The sequence below is a fragment of the Scyliorhinus torazame genome, chromosome 2, assembly GCF_047496885.1.
Source record: "Scyliorhinus torazame isolate Kashiwa2021f chromosome 2, sScyTor2.1, whole genome shotgun sequence".
NCBI lineage: Eukaryota > Metazoa > Chordata > Chondrichthyes > Carcharhiniformes > Scyliorhinidae > Scyliorhinus > Scyliorhinus torazame.
Genome location: NC_092708.1, coordinates 351,712,156 through 351,728,908, shown reverse-complemented (window position 1 = coordinate 351,728,908; position 16,753 = coordinate 351,712,156). Strand labels below are relative to the sequence as shown.

The 16,753-nt window shown below is 47.9% G+C and overlaps 1 protein-coding gene across 5 annotated transcripts in view; it reads left to right on the top strand.

Annotated features, from left to right (window-relative positions):
- Positions 1-13,949, top strand: part of LOC140403423 (TOG array regulator of axonemal microtubules protein 1) — a 212,718-nt gene extending 198,769 nt beyond the window's left edge. For all 5 annotated transcript variants that reach the window (XM_072491358.1, XM_072491356.1, XM_072491343.1 and 2 more), the window contains 3 exons: positions 4,147-4,366; positions 10,497-10,583; positions 12,570-13,949. In XM_072491358.1, the coding sequence (XP_072347459.1) occupies positions 4,147-4,366; positions 10,497-10,583; positions 12,570-12,823 (561 nt within the window). In that variant the 3' untranslated portion in view covers positions 12,824-13,949. The remainder of the gene's footprint in view (positions 1-4,146; positions 4,367-10,496; positions 10,584-12,569) is intronic.
- Positions 13,950-16,753: the final 2,804 nt, after the last annotated feature.

Sequence of the window (16,753 nt, the reverse complement as noted above, 5' to 3'; positions counted from 1 at the left end):
GTGCTCTTTGGCAGGGACATCCGGACAACCCTCCCGGCGATTCAATTCCGAGACCCCGATAACGCTCTGGTACTCGACAAAATGCGGGTACTACGGTCCAAACAAAAACAATACTACGATCAACATGTGATCCCACTCAAGCCACTGAACATGGGCGACATCGTCAGGATCAGGGACTCAGAAGGCGGATGGTCAGCCAGCCACGGTGATCAGGCAGGAGGCACCGCGGACCTACATTGTCAAGTCGTCGGCGGGAGTACTCTTTCGCCTTAACCGCCGGGATCTGTTAATGCTTCGGCCTACAACGCCGGTGTTTCCCACACTGGACTTGACTAAGTCCATTAGTCCACAGGACGTTCCTCGCCACACAACGCCAGACAGTACTCGTGATGACATCAAACCATCATCCCCACCACCACCGTTAAGACGCTCCAGCAGAAGCCGTAAGACACCCGACCAGCTAGATTTGTAACGACACTTCAACACACCCACAAGACAAATATGAACATTTCTCACGATGGATTCATAACACTGTTAATTGTTTCTGTATTTATCATTTTCGCAGTGTGCAGCTTTGCTTATTCTCACCACTTGTTATGTACAGTTTTCTTCAGGCCAGTCTGAAAACATATCAAGTCAAAAGGGGGGGATGTAGTGATCTGTACATCTGTACATACATCTGCACATACACTAGGGATTGCAGCACAGATGTGACAGCCACAGCATCACTAGAGGGAGCATCAGAGATGGGTATAAAGGGTCCGCCTCATTTAGAAGCACAGGGATAGCTTAGCATAGGCAGTTTACCTTAGTATCACTGGTGATACCTCTTGACTGTTTTACATCTAGTTGAGCTCTGGAAGCAGAACGAACCCTTTGAATAAAGTGTTTGTGTTAACTGTAAGTCTACAGTTGTTATTCAAAATTAGAGAATAACATCGGCGCTGCTCCCCTTGCGGCCTCGCCCTTCAGCGCTGCCCCCCTCGCGGCCTCACCCCTCAGCGCTGCCCCCCTCGCGGCCTCACCCTCAGCGCTGCCCCCCTCGCGGCCTCACCCCTCAGCGCTGCACCCCTCGCGGCCTCGCCCTTCAGCGCTGCCCCCCTCGCGGCCTCACCCCTCAGCGCTGCACCCCTCGCGGCCTCGCCCTTCAGCGCTGCCCCCCTCGCGGCCTCACCCCTCAGCGCTGCACCCCTTGCGGCCTCACCCTTCAGCACTGCCCCCTCGCGGCCTCACCCCTCAGCGCTGCACCCCTCGCGGCCTCGCCCTTCAGCGCTGCCCCCCTTGCGGCCTCACCCCTCAGCGCTGCCCCCCTCGCGGCCTCGCCCTTCAGCGTTGCCCCCTTTATGGCCTCACCCTTCAGCGCTGCTCTCTGTGGCCTCGCCCTTCAGCGCTGCCCTCTTTGTGGCCTCGCCCTCCAGCGCTGCCCTCTTTGTGGCCTCGCCCTTCAGCGCTGCCCCCCTTGCGGCCTCGTCCTTCAGCGCTGCCCCCCTCGCGGCCTCGCCCTTCAGCGCTGCCCTCTTTGTGGCCTCACCCTTCGCTGCTAACCCCTTCGCGGCCTCGCCCATCGCCGCTGCCCCCTCACAGCCTCGTCCTTTGGCGCTGCCACCCTCGTGGTCTTGCCCATCGGTGCCACCCCCCTCGCAGCCTCGCCCTTCGGCGCGGCCCCCCTCGTGGCCTTGCCCATCGGCGCCGCCCCCCCTCGCAGCCTCGCCCTTCGGCGCTGCCTCCCACCGGTGCTGCCCCCCTCGTGGCCTTGCCCTTCAGCACTGTCTCCCACGCAGCCTCGCCCTTCGCCGCTGTCCCCCTCGTGGCCTCACCCTTTGGCACTGCCCCTTAATGGTCTTGCCCATCAGCACTGCCCCCTTCATGGCCTCGCCCATTGGCACTGCCCCCCTTGTGGCCTTGCCCTTTGACACTGCCTTCCACGTGGCACCGTCCTTCAGCACTGCCCCCCCTCGTGGCATTGCCCTTCGGCACTGCCTCCCACGCGGCCTCACCCTTCAGCCCTGTCCCCCACGCGGCCTCACCCTTCAGCCCTGTCCCTCTCTTGGCCTCACCCTTTGTCTCTGCCACCCTCACGGCCTTGCCCTTCAGCACTGCCCCTTTCACGGCCTCGCCCTTCGGCACTGTCCCCATCGTGGCCTCAACCTATGGCGCTGCCCCCTCGCGGCCTCGCCTTTCGGCTCTGCCGCCCCCTCGCGGCCTCACCTTTTGGCTCTGCCACCCCCTCGTAGCCTTAGCCCTGCAGTACTGACCCCCTTGCAGCCTTGGCCCTGCCGAACTGACCCCCTCGCGGCCTCAGCCCTTGCCCACCGCCTCCTTCTCATGACCTCGCCCTTTTAATTAAAGTATTCTATCTTCCCATATTAGTCCTCCCAAGGTGCATCACTTCATATTTCTCTGCATTGAACCCTATCTGAAATGCCTCTGCTCATTTCACCATTGTGTATGTCAGTCAGAAGTCTATGGCTATCCTCATCACTATCTATTATTCTGCCTTGTTTTAATCTTCTGGAAATGTTATAATCCTCTCCCTGCACCTAAGTCAAGATCATTTAGAAAACTTGAAAAGAGTAATGAGTTCATAATTGAATTTTAGGAGCTCCCTTGCAGACCACTTCTCAGTCTGATGTGAACATTCATCCACTCACCACCATTTCCCTCTTGTCCCTGGGCTAATTAACTTGCCGCTTTCCATCTTAATTAGTTTCTGTCTTTTTTGATTTCTACTTCTAATGCTTTCTATTTTGTCTCCCTGGTAAATAATGAGGCAAAATAATTATTTATTATTTAAACCATTTTGCCGTTGTTACCTGTAAATTTATCGTGTGTCCCCTTTGATGGCACTGTCCCTGATCTTAATTATTTTTTGTTATTTGGGTCTGCAGCATACTTTACTACTTATTTGTATATATCTTGATTATTTACTTTTCTAGTTTTTCTTCCCCTTCTTAATTGTTTCCCTGTCTATTTTTCTAACCTTTTCTTACCCCTTTTCTCATCCTATCTTATTGTCTCTGTACTTGGTCTATTTTTTCCTTTAGTTTCAATGCTGTCCTTGTCTCTTATTCATCCATGGTGTATCATCACTGTATAATTTGTCCTTGCTACATAGGATATATTTCTCATTCTTATCCCCTTAAAATATTTTTTTCTAATTTATTGCTTTGATCTTACACACATTTTTCTCAATCTTTATTTTAAACCTTCTTATACCATGATCACTGTTTCTCAGATATTGCTCCGTGTTTCACTTATCTACTCTGGTTTATTTCCCATTACTAGATCGAGCTATATTTCCTTTTTTTTAGCATATTGGATATAAAAAGGCATCTTGCATACATTGTAAAAATTTAATTCCCTGTTCCCCTTTCACTAGCTGTTGCCAGTTAAAATCTTCTATGATTCTATGTCCTTTATTAACTTCACATATTTGCTTTTGTATTTCTCCCTCCACCTCCTTTCCACTGTAAGGTGGTCTATATAATATCCCTGTTAGCATGATTGATCCTTTGTCTTCAATTTCAATCCCATGTTTCTACCTTTCTGTTAGTTCTGTTAGTTAAGGGCGGCACGGTAGCACAGTGGTTAGCACTGTTGCTTCACAGCGTCAGGGTCCCGCGTTCAATTCCTGCTTGGGTCACTGTCGTGCGGAGACTGCACGTTTTCCCCATGTCGGCATGGGTTTCCTCCGGGTGCTCCGGTTTCCTTCCACAAGTCCTGAAAGACATACTTGTCAGGTGAATTGGACATTCTGAATTCTCCCTCTGAACACGAACAGACGTTGAAATCTGGCGACCAGGGGATTTTCACAGTAACTTCATTGCTAATGTAAACCTACTTGTGACATTGATAAAGATTATTATTATGTCCCTTTTTCGACTGTCATTCCTATCTCCAATCAGTATTTCTAGCCCACCCCTTTTTCAGTATCCTTTCTGATTGTTATAACTTGCAATATTTAGTTGCCAGTCTTGTTACTTATGTAGTTGTGTTTCAGTTATATAGAGGCAGAAGGCAGCATTGTTATAGTGTATCAAATCCATAATGAAACTGGCCTATGGCATACTTCACTAATAATATCCCTTATTAATATATGACCTTAAAAATTACCATATTAAGTATGTATATAACTTTCTACTCCAGATCTTTGATGCTTTCAAACCTCGATTGCATGACTTCAACAGCAAGGTGAATCAAATGGCATTAGAAACCATGCAGAAAATGATTCCATTACTGAAGGATAATCTGGCTCAGGTTTTGAACATTCTTTTCCCTGCCATTGTCGACAACAATCTGAATTCCAAGAATCTTGGGATTTATAATGCTGCCATCGGTGTTATTCACACCCTCATTCAACATATAGGTATGTAGAAGAGACAGAAATAACTGTTTCAAGATATATTGTCCAGTGCCATTATATTATTAGCTGTCACCTAGATTGCATGTACATATGCATGTGCAGTGACAGATGTGGTCTTAAGAATGTATTTTGTTACTTGGCGATAGCCATTTCTGATCATGCTCCGCACTGGGTGGACCTCGAGTTGGGGGAGGAGAGGGACCAGCGCCCGCTGTGGTGCCTAGAGGTGGGGTTGCTGGCGGACGAGGAGGTGAGCGGACGGGTCCGGGGGTGTATAGAGGGGTACCTGGAGGCTAATGACAATGGGGAGGTGCAAGTAGGGGTAGTCTGGGGGGCGCTGAAGGCGGTGGTCAGAGGAGAGCTGATCTCCATTAGGGCACACGAGAGAGGGAGAGGTTGGTGGGGGAGATGGTGAGGGTGGACAGGAGGTACGCGGAGGCCCCGGAGGAGGGATTGCTTAGGGAGCGGCGTAGCCTCCAGGCTGGGTTCTGTTTGTTGACCACCAGGAAGGCGGAGGCGCAGTGGAGGAAGGCGCAGGGGGCGGTATATGAATACAGAGAAAAGGCAAGCCGGATGCTGGCGCACCAGCTTCGAAAGCGAGAGGTAGCTAGGGAGGTCGGGGGGGTTACGGATGGAGGGAGGAGCATGGTGCGAAGTGCGGTGGGTATCAATGGGGTCTTCAGGGACTTCTACGAGGAACTGTACCTGTTTGAGCCGCCACTGGAGGAGGGAGGGATGGGTTGTTTCCTGGACCGGCTGAGGTTTCCGAGGATGGAGATGGGGCAGGTGGCGGGGTTGGGGGCGCCGGTTGGGTTGGAGGAGTTGGTCAAAGGAATAGGGAATATGCAGGCGGGGAAGGCACCGGGGCCCGATGCTTTCCCGGTTGAATTTTACAAGTATTGGGATCTGCTGGGCCCGCTGTTGGTAAGGACCTGCAACGGGGCAAGGGAAGGGACGCTCTGCCCCCGGCGATGTCTAGAGCGTTGATTTTCCTGATCCTGAATTGGGACAAGGATCCCCTACAGTGTGGGTCATATAGGCCGATCTCACTCCTAAATGTAGATGCAAAGTTGCTGGCAAAGATTTTGGCCATGAGGATAGAGGACTGTGTGCCGCAGGTCATACACGAGGATCAGATGGGGTTCATGAAAGGGAGGCAGTTGAATACTAATGTACGGAGGCTCTTGAATATCATAATGATGCCAGCGATGGAAGGGGAGGCGGAGATAGACGCGGCGATGGATGCGGAGAAGGCCTTTGATAGGGTGGAGTGGGAGTACCTGTGGAAGGTGTTGAAAAGGTTCGGGTTCGGGAGGGGTTCGTCAGGTGGATGAGGCTGCTATATGAGGCCCCGGTGGTGAGTGTGGCCACGAACAGAAGGAGGTCAGAGTATTTCCGGCTACACCGGGGGACGAGGCAGGGGTGTCCCCTGTCCCCCCCCCCCCCCCCCGCTCTTTGCGCTGGCGATTGAACCCCTGGCCATGGCGTTGAGGGAGTCGAGGAACTGGAGGGGGCTGGTGCGGGGTGGGGAGAAGCATCGGGTGTCTCTCTATGCGGATGATTTGCTGCTATATGTGGCGGACCCGGTGGGGGGACTGCCGGAGGTGATGGGGATCCTTAGGGAGTTTGGAGATTTCTCTGGGTACAAGCTTAATATGGGAAAGAGCGAGTTGTTCGTGGTGCACCCAGGGGACCAGGGTAGAGGGATTGGTGAGCTCCCGCTAAAAAGGGCGGAAAGGAGTTTCAGGTACCTAGGTGGCTAGGAGCTGGGGGGCCCTACATAAGCTTAACTTCACGAGGCTGGTGGAGCAGATGGAGGAGACGTTTAAGAGGTGGGACGTGCTGCCACACTCCCTGGCGGGTAGGGTGCAGTCAGTTAAAATGACGGTGCTCCCGAGGTTTTTGTTCCTGTTCCAATGCCTCCCCATCATGATCCCCAAGGCCTTCTTCAGGCGGGGTTAACAGGAGCGTTATGGGGTTTGTGTGGGCGCAGAAGACCCCGAGGGTGAGAAGGGTATTCCTGGAGCGCTGCTTAACCTCTGTGCCAATGTGGCAATGGTGCGTAAGTGGGTGATGGAGGGGGATGAGGCAGCATGGAAGAGGCTGGAGATGGTGTCCTGTGTGGGCACGAGCCTGGAGGGGGTTGGTTCGTTTTTCTTGAGTGGGCGTGTATATTTGCAGATGAAGACTGGTAATTTATTATTTATGTATATGGGGGCGGGGTTGTTCTTTTCTTTCCATATTTTGTTGTTGATATTTTGTGAAAATTTGTAAAATAATTATTTTTTTTTAAAATAATGTATTTTGTACATCTGGCTAAATATCTTGAAAGCTGGGATATGTTTTGAGTTCTGATATTTTTAATAAAAATACTATGTGGAAAATGGAAGAAAAGAGGTAAGTTGGGACCTGTGACCATTTGCCACCTTGAATTTCATGATCAAACTTTGTGCCAAATACAAAGTTAAATTATCTCAGCTTAATTGACAGGGATGATACATTAACTTTAGCACCCCTGTATTAGAGAGGGGAAAATCAACTGGGGTTCCCATGGCTGATTATTATTATGAGATTTCTGCCTGCAATGCACGGTGTGATGTCTTCCATGATAAAATAGTTTTCCAATACTTAAAGAGTGGCCGCTTGTGAAATAATGGTGCAGCATTGGCAACTGTGGAATTGTATCCCAGGAGAGAGTCAACATCTTCAGGATTAAGCATAAAGAATTCAATCAGTTGGAAAATGCAAGCTATTCTCATGCATGGGCGGTTTTCATAGATTCCATTTCTGAATCTTTTAATGAAATTTTTTGAAGTGCATATGAAAGCAAAAACAGCACTTTGGATGCTAGAAACCTGAAATGAAAGCAGAAAATACTGGAAATACTCCGAAGCATCTGTGGTTAGAGAGAGAGAAAAACAGTTGACATTTCAGCCTAGGGTGACCTTGCATCATTTCTTTTTTTTAATGTTTTTGAGTTTTCATATTTTGTATCCAGCAATTTACAGAACAACGCTAAACTAACGCATATATTCACAACAGACATGCATCTCAACAACTGTGGCTGTCACCCCCCCCCCCCCCCCCTTTAAAAGGGAATAATCTTAACATATTTGACATGCTCCAACATGGCCAAGACACATATTTACAGACATTTATGCACAGTTTGGTTTGGGCCTCAGCTTGCCTAAGAGCTGGTCTTCTGCGACTTTTGACTCCTGCTTTTCCCTTGCGTTCCATTTGTGTGTGTTCGCACCCTCCTTTCCTCCCCCAACCCCCTTTGTCCTCTGTTCCATGGTTAGTCCCGTATCTCCCCACTTCCCAAGACTTCCGATCCACGGATGGTGAATTTTGTGTTTCCAGCCTGAGAAATTCTGCCATGTTGGACAGGCAATCTGCAGCCTTGGGTGGTGCTGCTGATCGTCAGCCAAGCAGGATTCTCCGGCGGGCGGTCAGGGAGGCAAAAGTTAGGGCGCCGACACCCCTCCCAAGAAGAGCTCTGGCTGATCTGATATCCTGAAGACCGCCACTTTTGGGCATGGCTCCACCCTCACCCCCACAACCCTGGACATGGCCTCAAAAACGGAAGTCCAGTACCCAACAAGTCTGGGGCAAGACCAGAACATATGGATGTGGTTGGCTGGAATTCCCTGGCACCGTTCGCATATGTTCTAAATCTCCGGGGAAAACCTGCTCATTCGAGTTCTGGTCAGGTGCACTCTGTGCACCACCTTTAGCTGCATTAGTCTCAGCCCTGCACACGTGGAGGTGAAGTTTGCCCTGTTCAGTGCTTCGATCCAGAGTCCTCCCCTAGCTCCATACCTAGTTCCCCCTCCCATTTTGTCCTTGTCTCATCCAGGGTCTCCAATACATGTTCTCCCCCTGCCTCCTCCCCCCCTCAACCCAGGTCCAGCTGCCTTTCTAATAGTGAGTGTCCTGGTAGATGGGGCAGGTCGCTGGCTCCCTGCAGAGGACGTTCTCGACCTGATTATATCTCGGGTCGCCTCCTCTCGCCGGTTGGAACCCCCTGCAAGTTCCTCCAGGGTTGCCACTCCACCTTCCATGCATACGTCCCCAACTGTCAAAGTCACCTCATCCTGTCTCCACCCTGAAGGAGACATCCATTTCTCCGGAAGTGACCCTGCGGCCGTAGCAAATGGGGCCCATGGTGGACACCTCGTCCAGATCGAAGTGCTGCCTCATCTGGTAACACGTTCAGAGCGCGGCTACTACCACTGGGCTGTTCGAGTATCTGCCAGGGGGACCGGAAGTGCAGCCGTGGCCAGTGCTTGGAGGGACATCCCTGCACAGGTACCCTCCTCCATCCTCACCCCTCCGGTTTCCCCAACCGATTCCCACACTACTTCTGCTGTGGGTGCTCAATGGCAAAACCGCAGGCAGGGGAGGGCCAGGCCACCCACACGGGGGCAGCATGGTAGCACAGCGCCAGGGACCCCGGTTTGATACCTGGCTCGGATCACTGTCTCTGCGGAGACTGCACGTTCTCCCCGTGTCTGCATGGGTTTCCCTGGGTGCTCCTGTTTCCTCCCACCAGTCCCGAAAGACGTGGTTGTTAGGTGAATTGGACATTCTGAATTCTCCCTCAGTGTATCCGAACAGGTACTGGAATGTGGCGACTAGGCGATTTTCACAGTAACCTCATTGCAATGTTAATGTACGCCTACTTGTGACACTAATAAAGATTATTATTCTCCTGCCCCGCAGGACCCCCTTTTTGATCCTCAGGTTCTTCCCCTCCCTCCCCAATACACACACACAAATGCCACAACCAACCTGTCAACTGTGTTTAAAAAGGCCTTCGAGATGGAGATTGGGAGAGACTCGAGCAGGAAGAGGAACCCAGGCAGCATGCTCATTTTGATCGCCTACACTCTCCTGCCAGGGAGATCGGGATTCAGCCCCACTTCCGCAGGGCCCCTTTTACTTCCTCCAGCAGACTGGTCAGGTTCCATTTGGTGAATCCGTGTCCAGTCGCGGGCCACCTGGATCCCCAGGCAGCGGAACCTAGTCTGGGCCTGTTTGAAAGGCCGACCCCCCGGCTATGTCCCTCCCCCTGCAGGTCCAAAGGGAAGATCCCGCTCCCCCACCCCAGGCTAAGCCCGTAACCTGAGAAGGTTCTAAACTCCTCCAAGAGTTTCACTATCCCCTCTGCTGGCCCGGTAGCTCGAGATGCAGAGGAGCAAGCCATCCGCACAGAATGAGACTCTATGCTCTCTATTTCCCCTTGGATACCTCTCCACCCCTTCATTGCCCCAAACTTTAAAAAAGCACTTTAAAGAAAATGCTTTGATGGGGGAAGCTTTGAGGATCAGATTTGGGGTCTAACTTAGTTGTATTTGATGCTGATGCAGGTTATCTGTTCCACAACAGTAACACCCTTTAACTGGATTTACATAAAAATTCAAGGCAAGTATTGTTTTACCACTGTCGTTTAAGGAAGTGTTCCGCTCATTTTGAACTGGATTGAATGTGGAAGGCAAATGTGCTGGTTTAATAACTTCACAAATTCATGTTCTAAATGTACTTGAGGATCTGGGCACTTAATCCAAGCTGACTCTCCAATGCAGTGCAGATGCATTATCTTTTGCGTAAGACTGAAACCAAGGTTCTATCTCCCTGTTTAAGGCATAAAGCATCCCATAGTGCAACTTAAAGGAAAGTAGTGAATTCTCCCAATGTCCCAGCCAAACTTGTTTCCTCAAGAAACATTGACTAAAAGCAGATTAATCTGACCATTCACTAATTTGCCGTTTACAGAACCTTGCGAGGCAAGATTCTGTAAAGGGTAGTCCCAGATGACCATCGGCTGCTTTCCCTTTGAGGGGGAGTGCTGACTGGTGGTGGTTTAATCTGAGGATCACCACACCTCAGGTGAGGGGCAAAATTGAGAAGGCGGGGCCTTTATGAATAATCTCAGCCAGCATAGGAATTGAAACTGCGCTGCTGCCCTTGTTCTGCATCATAAACCAGCTGTCTAGCCCACTGAGCTAAACTTTGCTATATCTGAATTGGCTTCACGTTTACCTACATATTAACAGTGTTACCACTTCAAAGGTTATGACTTTGCATGTAAGGCACTAAATAATTATGTCATTTTAAAATTTACATTCAGATAATTTCCTGCTGCTCCAACATTTCTGCAACAAGGCTCAGTTCTTGAACGGAAAAGCGAAACAAGACATGACTGAGAGACTAGCAGGTGAGGCATATTTCTTCTTCAATTATGACTAATTGCCACACTAAGGAAGAATTGCAGAACTAGTATTCATTGAATATGCAGTTTGGCACTAGGTGAACAAGAAAGATACCATGTCGGGACCTGTACACACTCCTGTCAAGACACATGCCAGATATCTCATGGCAATCTATATACTGGTTTCTATTATAAATCAGTGTGAATATGTCCTTTGGAGTGTATAAGATATGGAAAGTATTTCCCAGCTTAACTGAGTTTCATCTTTTCTTTGTGTGTCGCAAACCAGATTACTTGTCCAGGCACTGTCCAGCTACATTAATTGCTTGTGTGCATTATGGACAGTAAACATTATAGGAATGTTTTTAACTGGCCACATTAATATAATTGCATTAGCCTTCAGAATGCTGGGCAAAAAGAAAGCTGTTTTTCAGGCAGTTAATAAACTTTCTTTTGTAAATGTAAATTCCTTCCTGAAGCAGGATAATATTGTTAACTATATTTAAATTTGGAAATATGTGGAAATGAGTTGCATCACAAGACATCTCATAGCATCAAGTTAATTATGGTCAAGGAAGCCTCCTGCTGATTACCAACTGCCACTGAACCTCAGCTGATTAATCAATACAGCTCCATGTTGAACACCATTTGGCAGAAGCACTGAGGGAGCATGGAATATACTCTGCATGGGGAACATCAGTGTCCATTACCAAAAGTGGCTGAGTGTCAGCCACTAATGACTAGTACTAAACTGAAGAAGCTATAACATAGGACTATATGCATTGACAGAGTTAAGTGATCTCACAACCAACTGATCAGCTCAAAGCCCTGTATTTGTCATATCCAGTCGTGAGTGGTGGTGAATAATTAAACAACTAACTGGTGGAGGCTGCAAAAATATTCTCAATAATGGCAAAGCCCAGCATGTCAGTGCAATAAAGAAATGGCTGAAGCCACTGAATATAGCAATGGTTCTACTTCCCAACAACATCCCAGCTGTCGTAATGAAGACTTTTACTTCAGATCTAGCTATGCTGCTAGTCAAGCTGCTCTTCCGCCATGACTAGAATACTAGCATATAACCAATAATGTGAAAAATTGCACCAGTATGTCCTGTCTGCAAAAAGCAGGACAAATGCAATCAGTCTATTTCCCTTGGTCAACAGTGCTATGAAGAGCACTTACTCAGCCACAACCTGCTTACTGATACTCAATTTGGGTTTCATCAGGGGTACTCCGCTCCAGATATCTTTACAGTCTCAGTTCAAAGAATCAAAATTCAGAGGTGAGGTGAGCCTGACTGCCCTTAACATCAAGGCAGCATTTGAGCAAGTATGGTATCAAAGAGCCCCATCAAGATTGACATCAGGGGGAATGGAATATAAAACTTTCCATTAGATGGAGTCATAGTTAGCATAGAGGAAGATGGTTGTGGTCATTAGAAACTGATTATCTCAACCCCAGCTGCAAGAGTTCCTCAGTGTCATGCCTTAGGTACAAACATTTTCAGCTGATTCATCAATGACCCTCTCTCCAACATTATGTCAGAGTGCAAGGATGCAAAGAATCATATGATACTAAATAACATAGCAAACTAGTAGTAATTGACCATACCCTAGTTACCATGGGAACAATTATAGTCCAGCAGATAATGTGAGTCTCACATGTAGGCCATACCCGGCAGAACATCAGGTACTTTTCCTGAATGACATGAGTGGGTCAGTTGTGTTTTTATAACAACCTCACATCTTCCATGCGTTCTGATGCTAGCCTATAAATGAGTAGATTTTAAAATGTAATTTCCCAAATTTGCCATAATGGAATTTAACATCTCAGTCTATCTCTAGATTGTTAATCACAACCAGTAGGCTATTGTACTTTTGCTGATTAGCTATCACATCAAATATCTCACAGGATGCAACAGCAGGTTGCTCCATTGACCTTTCATCTTCAATATAACAAAAAGTAAGTAAGCTTTTTTTTCCATTTCAGATCTGGTTCAAGACCTATACATACGGAAGCCTCAGATTGTTGAACAAAAGGTTTTGCCAGTTTTGTGGCAACTTCTGGGCAATATGACGAACAGTGGTTCACTTCCTGGTAGCGGAGGAAACATTCGTATCGCTGCAGCTAAACTGGCTAAGGCTTTGTTTAAACCAATGGGCCAAAGCTTAATTGATCAAGCCCCAATCCGCCCACCACATATTGCAAAGACTTTACAAGATCTGCTAGACTTGATTACCTAAAACCCGAAAGAACAATTTCAGTAATGTTACTCAGTGAAAATAAGGGAAGCAACACAGATGTGTTCCCCATAGTGCCTGCACTTTTCTCGAATCAGAATGAATTTATTTTTGAGGACTGGAACAAATCTTTGGTGTTTGCATACTATATATGCTCCAAGTTGATATTGGATTCTAAATTTTGTAATTGTTGCAATATACAGTACGGTTTCTCCAGTAACCGTAAGCAACCTTTACACTAAAATCACTGCAGCTAATTTTGCACTTCTGTACAGTAGAATCTAATAGACATATAACACTATCACTGTATGGAAATTGATGTCATTTATTGTAAAATTGTAGTGCACATCAAATTATATATGTTTCTATATTTGCAATCAGGTGTATTGTGTTACCTAATATACCCACCAATCTCTATTTAATGCTACATTTCCATATCACTGGAAGGCAAGAGAGGGAAGAATCTAATTGGAGGTCTTGATAGGCAGAGTTCAATCAATGGTTGTTTTATATTAGTCCTCTGTGATAGAAAATGAAAAGCATTCATTGCTCCAATTGTGTATTGTACAGTATTAGTTTGTTCCTGCTGGTTGTAATTTATTATTTTAATAGCTTGAAAGTTGAACATAAATCCTACCCCTTACATTGTGTTTAAAATAGGTATCATAACATGGCATGACCAAGATCACTACAAAAAAAATATTTTTGTTACAGATTCTAATGTATACGCAGTTGTCTTAAAAAAGCATTCTTGATAAATGTATATTCCATATTTTTATGTGAGCATACTTTAAAAAAATCTTGCTTTTAACTACAAATTTGTGAAACTAATTACACTAAAGTCCATTTGTGTAATTGTGTAAATTGTTGGCAATAGCACAAGCTGCTCATCACTCCACAGGCAAGGGTACATGATTTCAGACAAAATGTTTAAAGGAAGTAAATGATTTTATTTCTTTAAAAGCAGCATCTTTGTTTTTTTGAGAATGTTATAGCCTGGTTATGTTTTGGTTGATTGATCAAAATTGCAATTGAAATAAGATTAATGTTCCTCAGCAGAACACACTACTCTCGAAACTGACTTCTGTCTATGGTTGCTGTCAGCAATAAAGCTACTCAGCAAATTAAATTGTGATTTTCTGCTTGACGAGGCTAACTACAATTAGAATCACACTTCTGGTGAAGGATAGTCAATGTCTGATGATGCACTGTTAAAATTATGGATCTTCAGCAGTGATCCTCTGCAACTCAAAATGGTCAGCCAAATAAATAATGCAACACACAAAAACATAGCCATTTTTATTTAAAGACTTTAAATCAATAATGATAAATCTATGACCAGTTCTAGTGCCACAGGAGATACAAGTTCCAAAATCAGGAATAAAAATAAAGCCAAATGTCACAAGAATGAATTAGATTGCACCTACCATATCAAGCAGCAGCCTGGTTGTAGTTTTGTAGTTCATTTGTAGTTTTGTGTGGTTGGAAAAACTGATGGGAGAAATTGAGCAACTAACTGCATGTTGGAAAGCAACAACTTGGTAAATTGAAATTTTGTTATTTATGATATTCAAGCTCAAAATACTTCACTCTCGGAACTTTAAATTCATATAGGCAAGCAGCACATGAGCACATGAGGCCATTCGGCCCACTGTGCCTATACCCAATTGAATGAAATGCCCAATTAGTCCTATCTGTTCCTCCTTTTGAGAAAAGGCTACTTTTCACATTTAAAAAAAAAAAATCAGTCTAGCAACGTGAGCTTACTGGCATGTAACTAAATGTATGTTTGGAGGTACATTTGCTGTTCTCTTCACTTTAGGCAGTGAACATTATAGGCAGTGAACTATTGAGATTAAGGGGTACAAACAGTAAGAAACTCAGTTAAATTTGAAGTAACAATTACTACACATTTTGGAAATATAGATATACTATCTATTCTCCCTCAATTTCACTTGACCAGACTCTTTGTGGTGTTCCGGTTGCGGCGATGACCAGCTAAGCCGCACGTTTCGGCGGCTCCAACTTAGACGGACCTTCGGGCTCTTTTAAGAGCCCCAACGGGAAATTATTTTGCAACAAAACCCGGTGAGGGGTGAAGCAACAGGGAGTGTCGTCCGTTCCACCCCCCCCCCCCCCCCCCAGTGGGAAAGAAAAAGATCGGCCGCGGCGGCCAGATCTCGGAGGATCCTCGAGGGCAGCGGCAGAGGAAAGAAAGGAACAAGATGGCGTCGGAGGGAGCCCAGGCGACATGGGGACCGGACCTGGATGAATTTTTAAGACGGTGTGTGGAGCTGCTAAAAAAAGAGGTGCTGGCCCCGATGCTACAGGCAATCGAGGGGCTTAAAGAGACACAAAAGGCCCAGGAGATAGAGCTCTGTGTGGTGGAGCAGAAGGTAACTGAAAGCGAGGAGGAGATCCTGGGCCTAGCGGTCAAAATGCAGATGCACGAGGCGCTCCATAAGAAATGCATCGAAAGAATTGAAGTCCTGGAAAATAGATCAAGGAGAAAGAACCTCCGGATCCTGGGTCTCCCCGAGGGAGTGGAAGGAGCTGACGGCGGGGCTTATGCGAGCACGATGCTACGCTCGCTAATGGGAGCTGAGGCCCCTCGGGCCCCGTGAAAGTGGAAGGGGCCCACCGGGTCCCTGCGAGGAGACCAAAGGCTGGAGAACCACGTAGGGCGATGGTCATGCGATTTCACCGCTTCAATGACAGAGGTTGTTCTGAGATGGGCCAAGAAGGTACGAAGTAGCAGATGGGAGAATGCGGTGATACGAGTGTATCAGGATTGGAGTGCGGAGGTGGCGAGAAGGAAGGCGAGTTTCAATCGAGCCAAGGAGGTGCTACATAAGAAGAAAGTGAAGTTCGGGATGTTGCAGCCGGCGCGATCATGGGTCACGCACCAGGATAGACATTACTATTTTGAAACGTCGGAAGAAGCATGGACCTTCATTCAAAAAGAGAAACTGGACCAGAACTGAGGGACTGATGTTGGAGGGGAAACGACAATACTGATGTATAGAGGTGTAAATCGGGGAGGGGGGGGCCACTGAGAAATGTGGGCGCTGGTGGGGGGGGAAAAGAGACACAGGTGGGGAATGGGAACGGGGCTGTAGGGGGAGCTGCGCCATGGGGGGCGGGGTGGGTCTAGAAAGCGCGGGGTTTCTTTTTCTTTTCCCGTGCCAGAGAGATGATGGCGGGAAGATAGGCGCAAGGAGGATGGGAGTTCCTCACACGGGGGGGGTCAAGGAGAGAGCGGGAGAAGCCAGGGTCAGTTGAAGTCAGCTGACTTTCGGAAGCAATATGGGGGGAGTAACCATGCTAGATGGGGATCTAGCGGGGGGAGGGAGGGGGGAACAACTGGGTTGCTGCTGCTGAGATCGAAAGGGAGCTGGTCAGAGAAAAGGTGGTCGAGGCGGGAATGCGCCGCCTGGGGGACAGGTGAGTGCGCGGGACCGGGACGTGGGACTGGCCCAGAGAGGGTGATGGCTAGTCGACAGGGGAGGGGGGGGTGGCAGCCCCCCAGTCCGGCTGATCACGTGGAATGTGAGAGGCCTAAATGCGCCGATTAAGAGGGCCCAAGTGTTCGCGCACTTAAAAGGACTGAAGGCAGACGTGGCCATGCTTCATGAGACGCATCTGAAGGTGGCGGACCAGGTTAGGTTAAGGAAAGGATGGGTGGGACAGGTGTTCCACTCGGGGCTGGACGCAAAGAATAGAGGGGTGGCCATACTGGTGGGGAAACGGGTGTCGTTCGAGGCTAGGAACATTGTAGCGGACAGCGGGGGCAGATATGTGATGGTGAGTGGCAGACTGCAGGGAATGGAGGTCGTGCTGGTCAACGTATATGCCCCGAACTGGGATGATGCGGGATTTATGAAGCGGATGCTGGGACGCATCCTGTACCTGGAGGTAGGAAACCTGGTAATG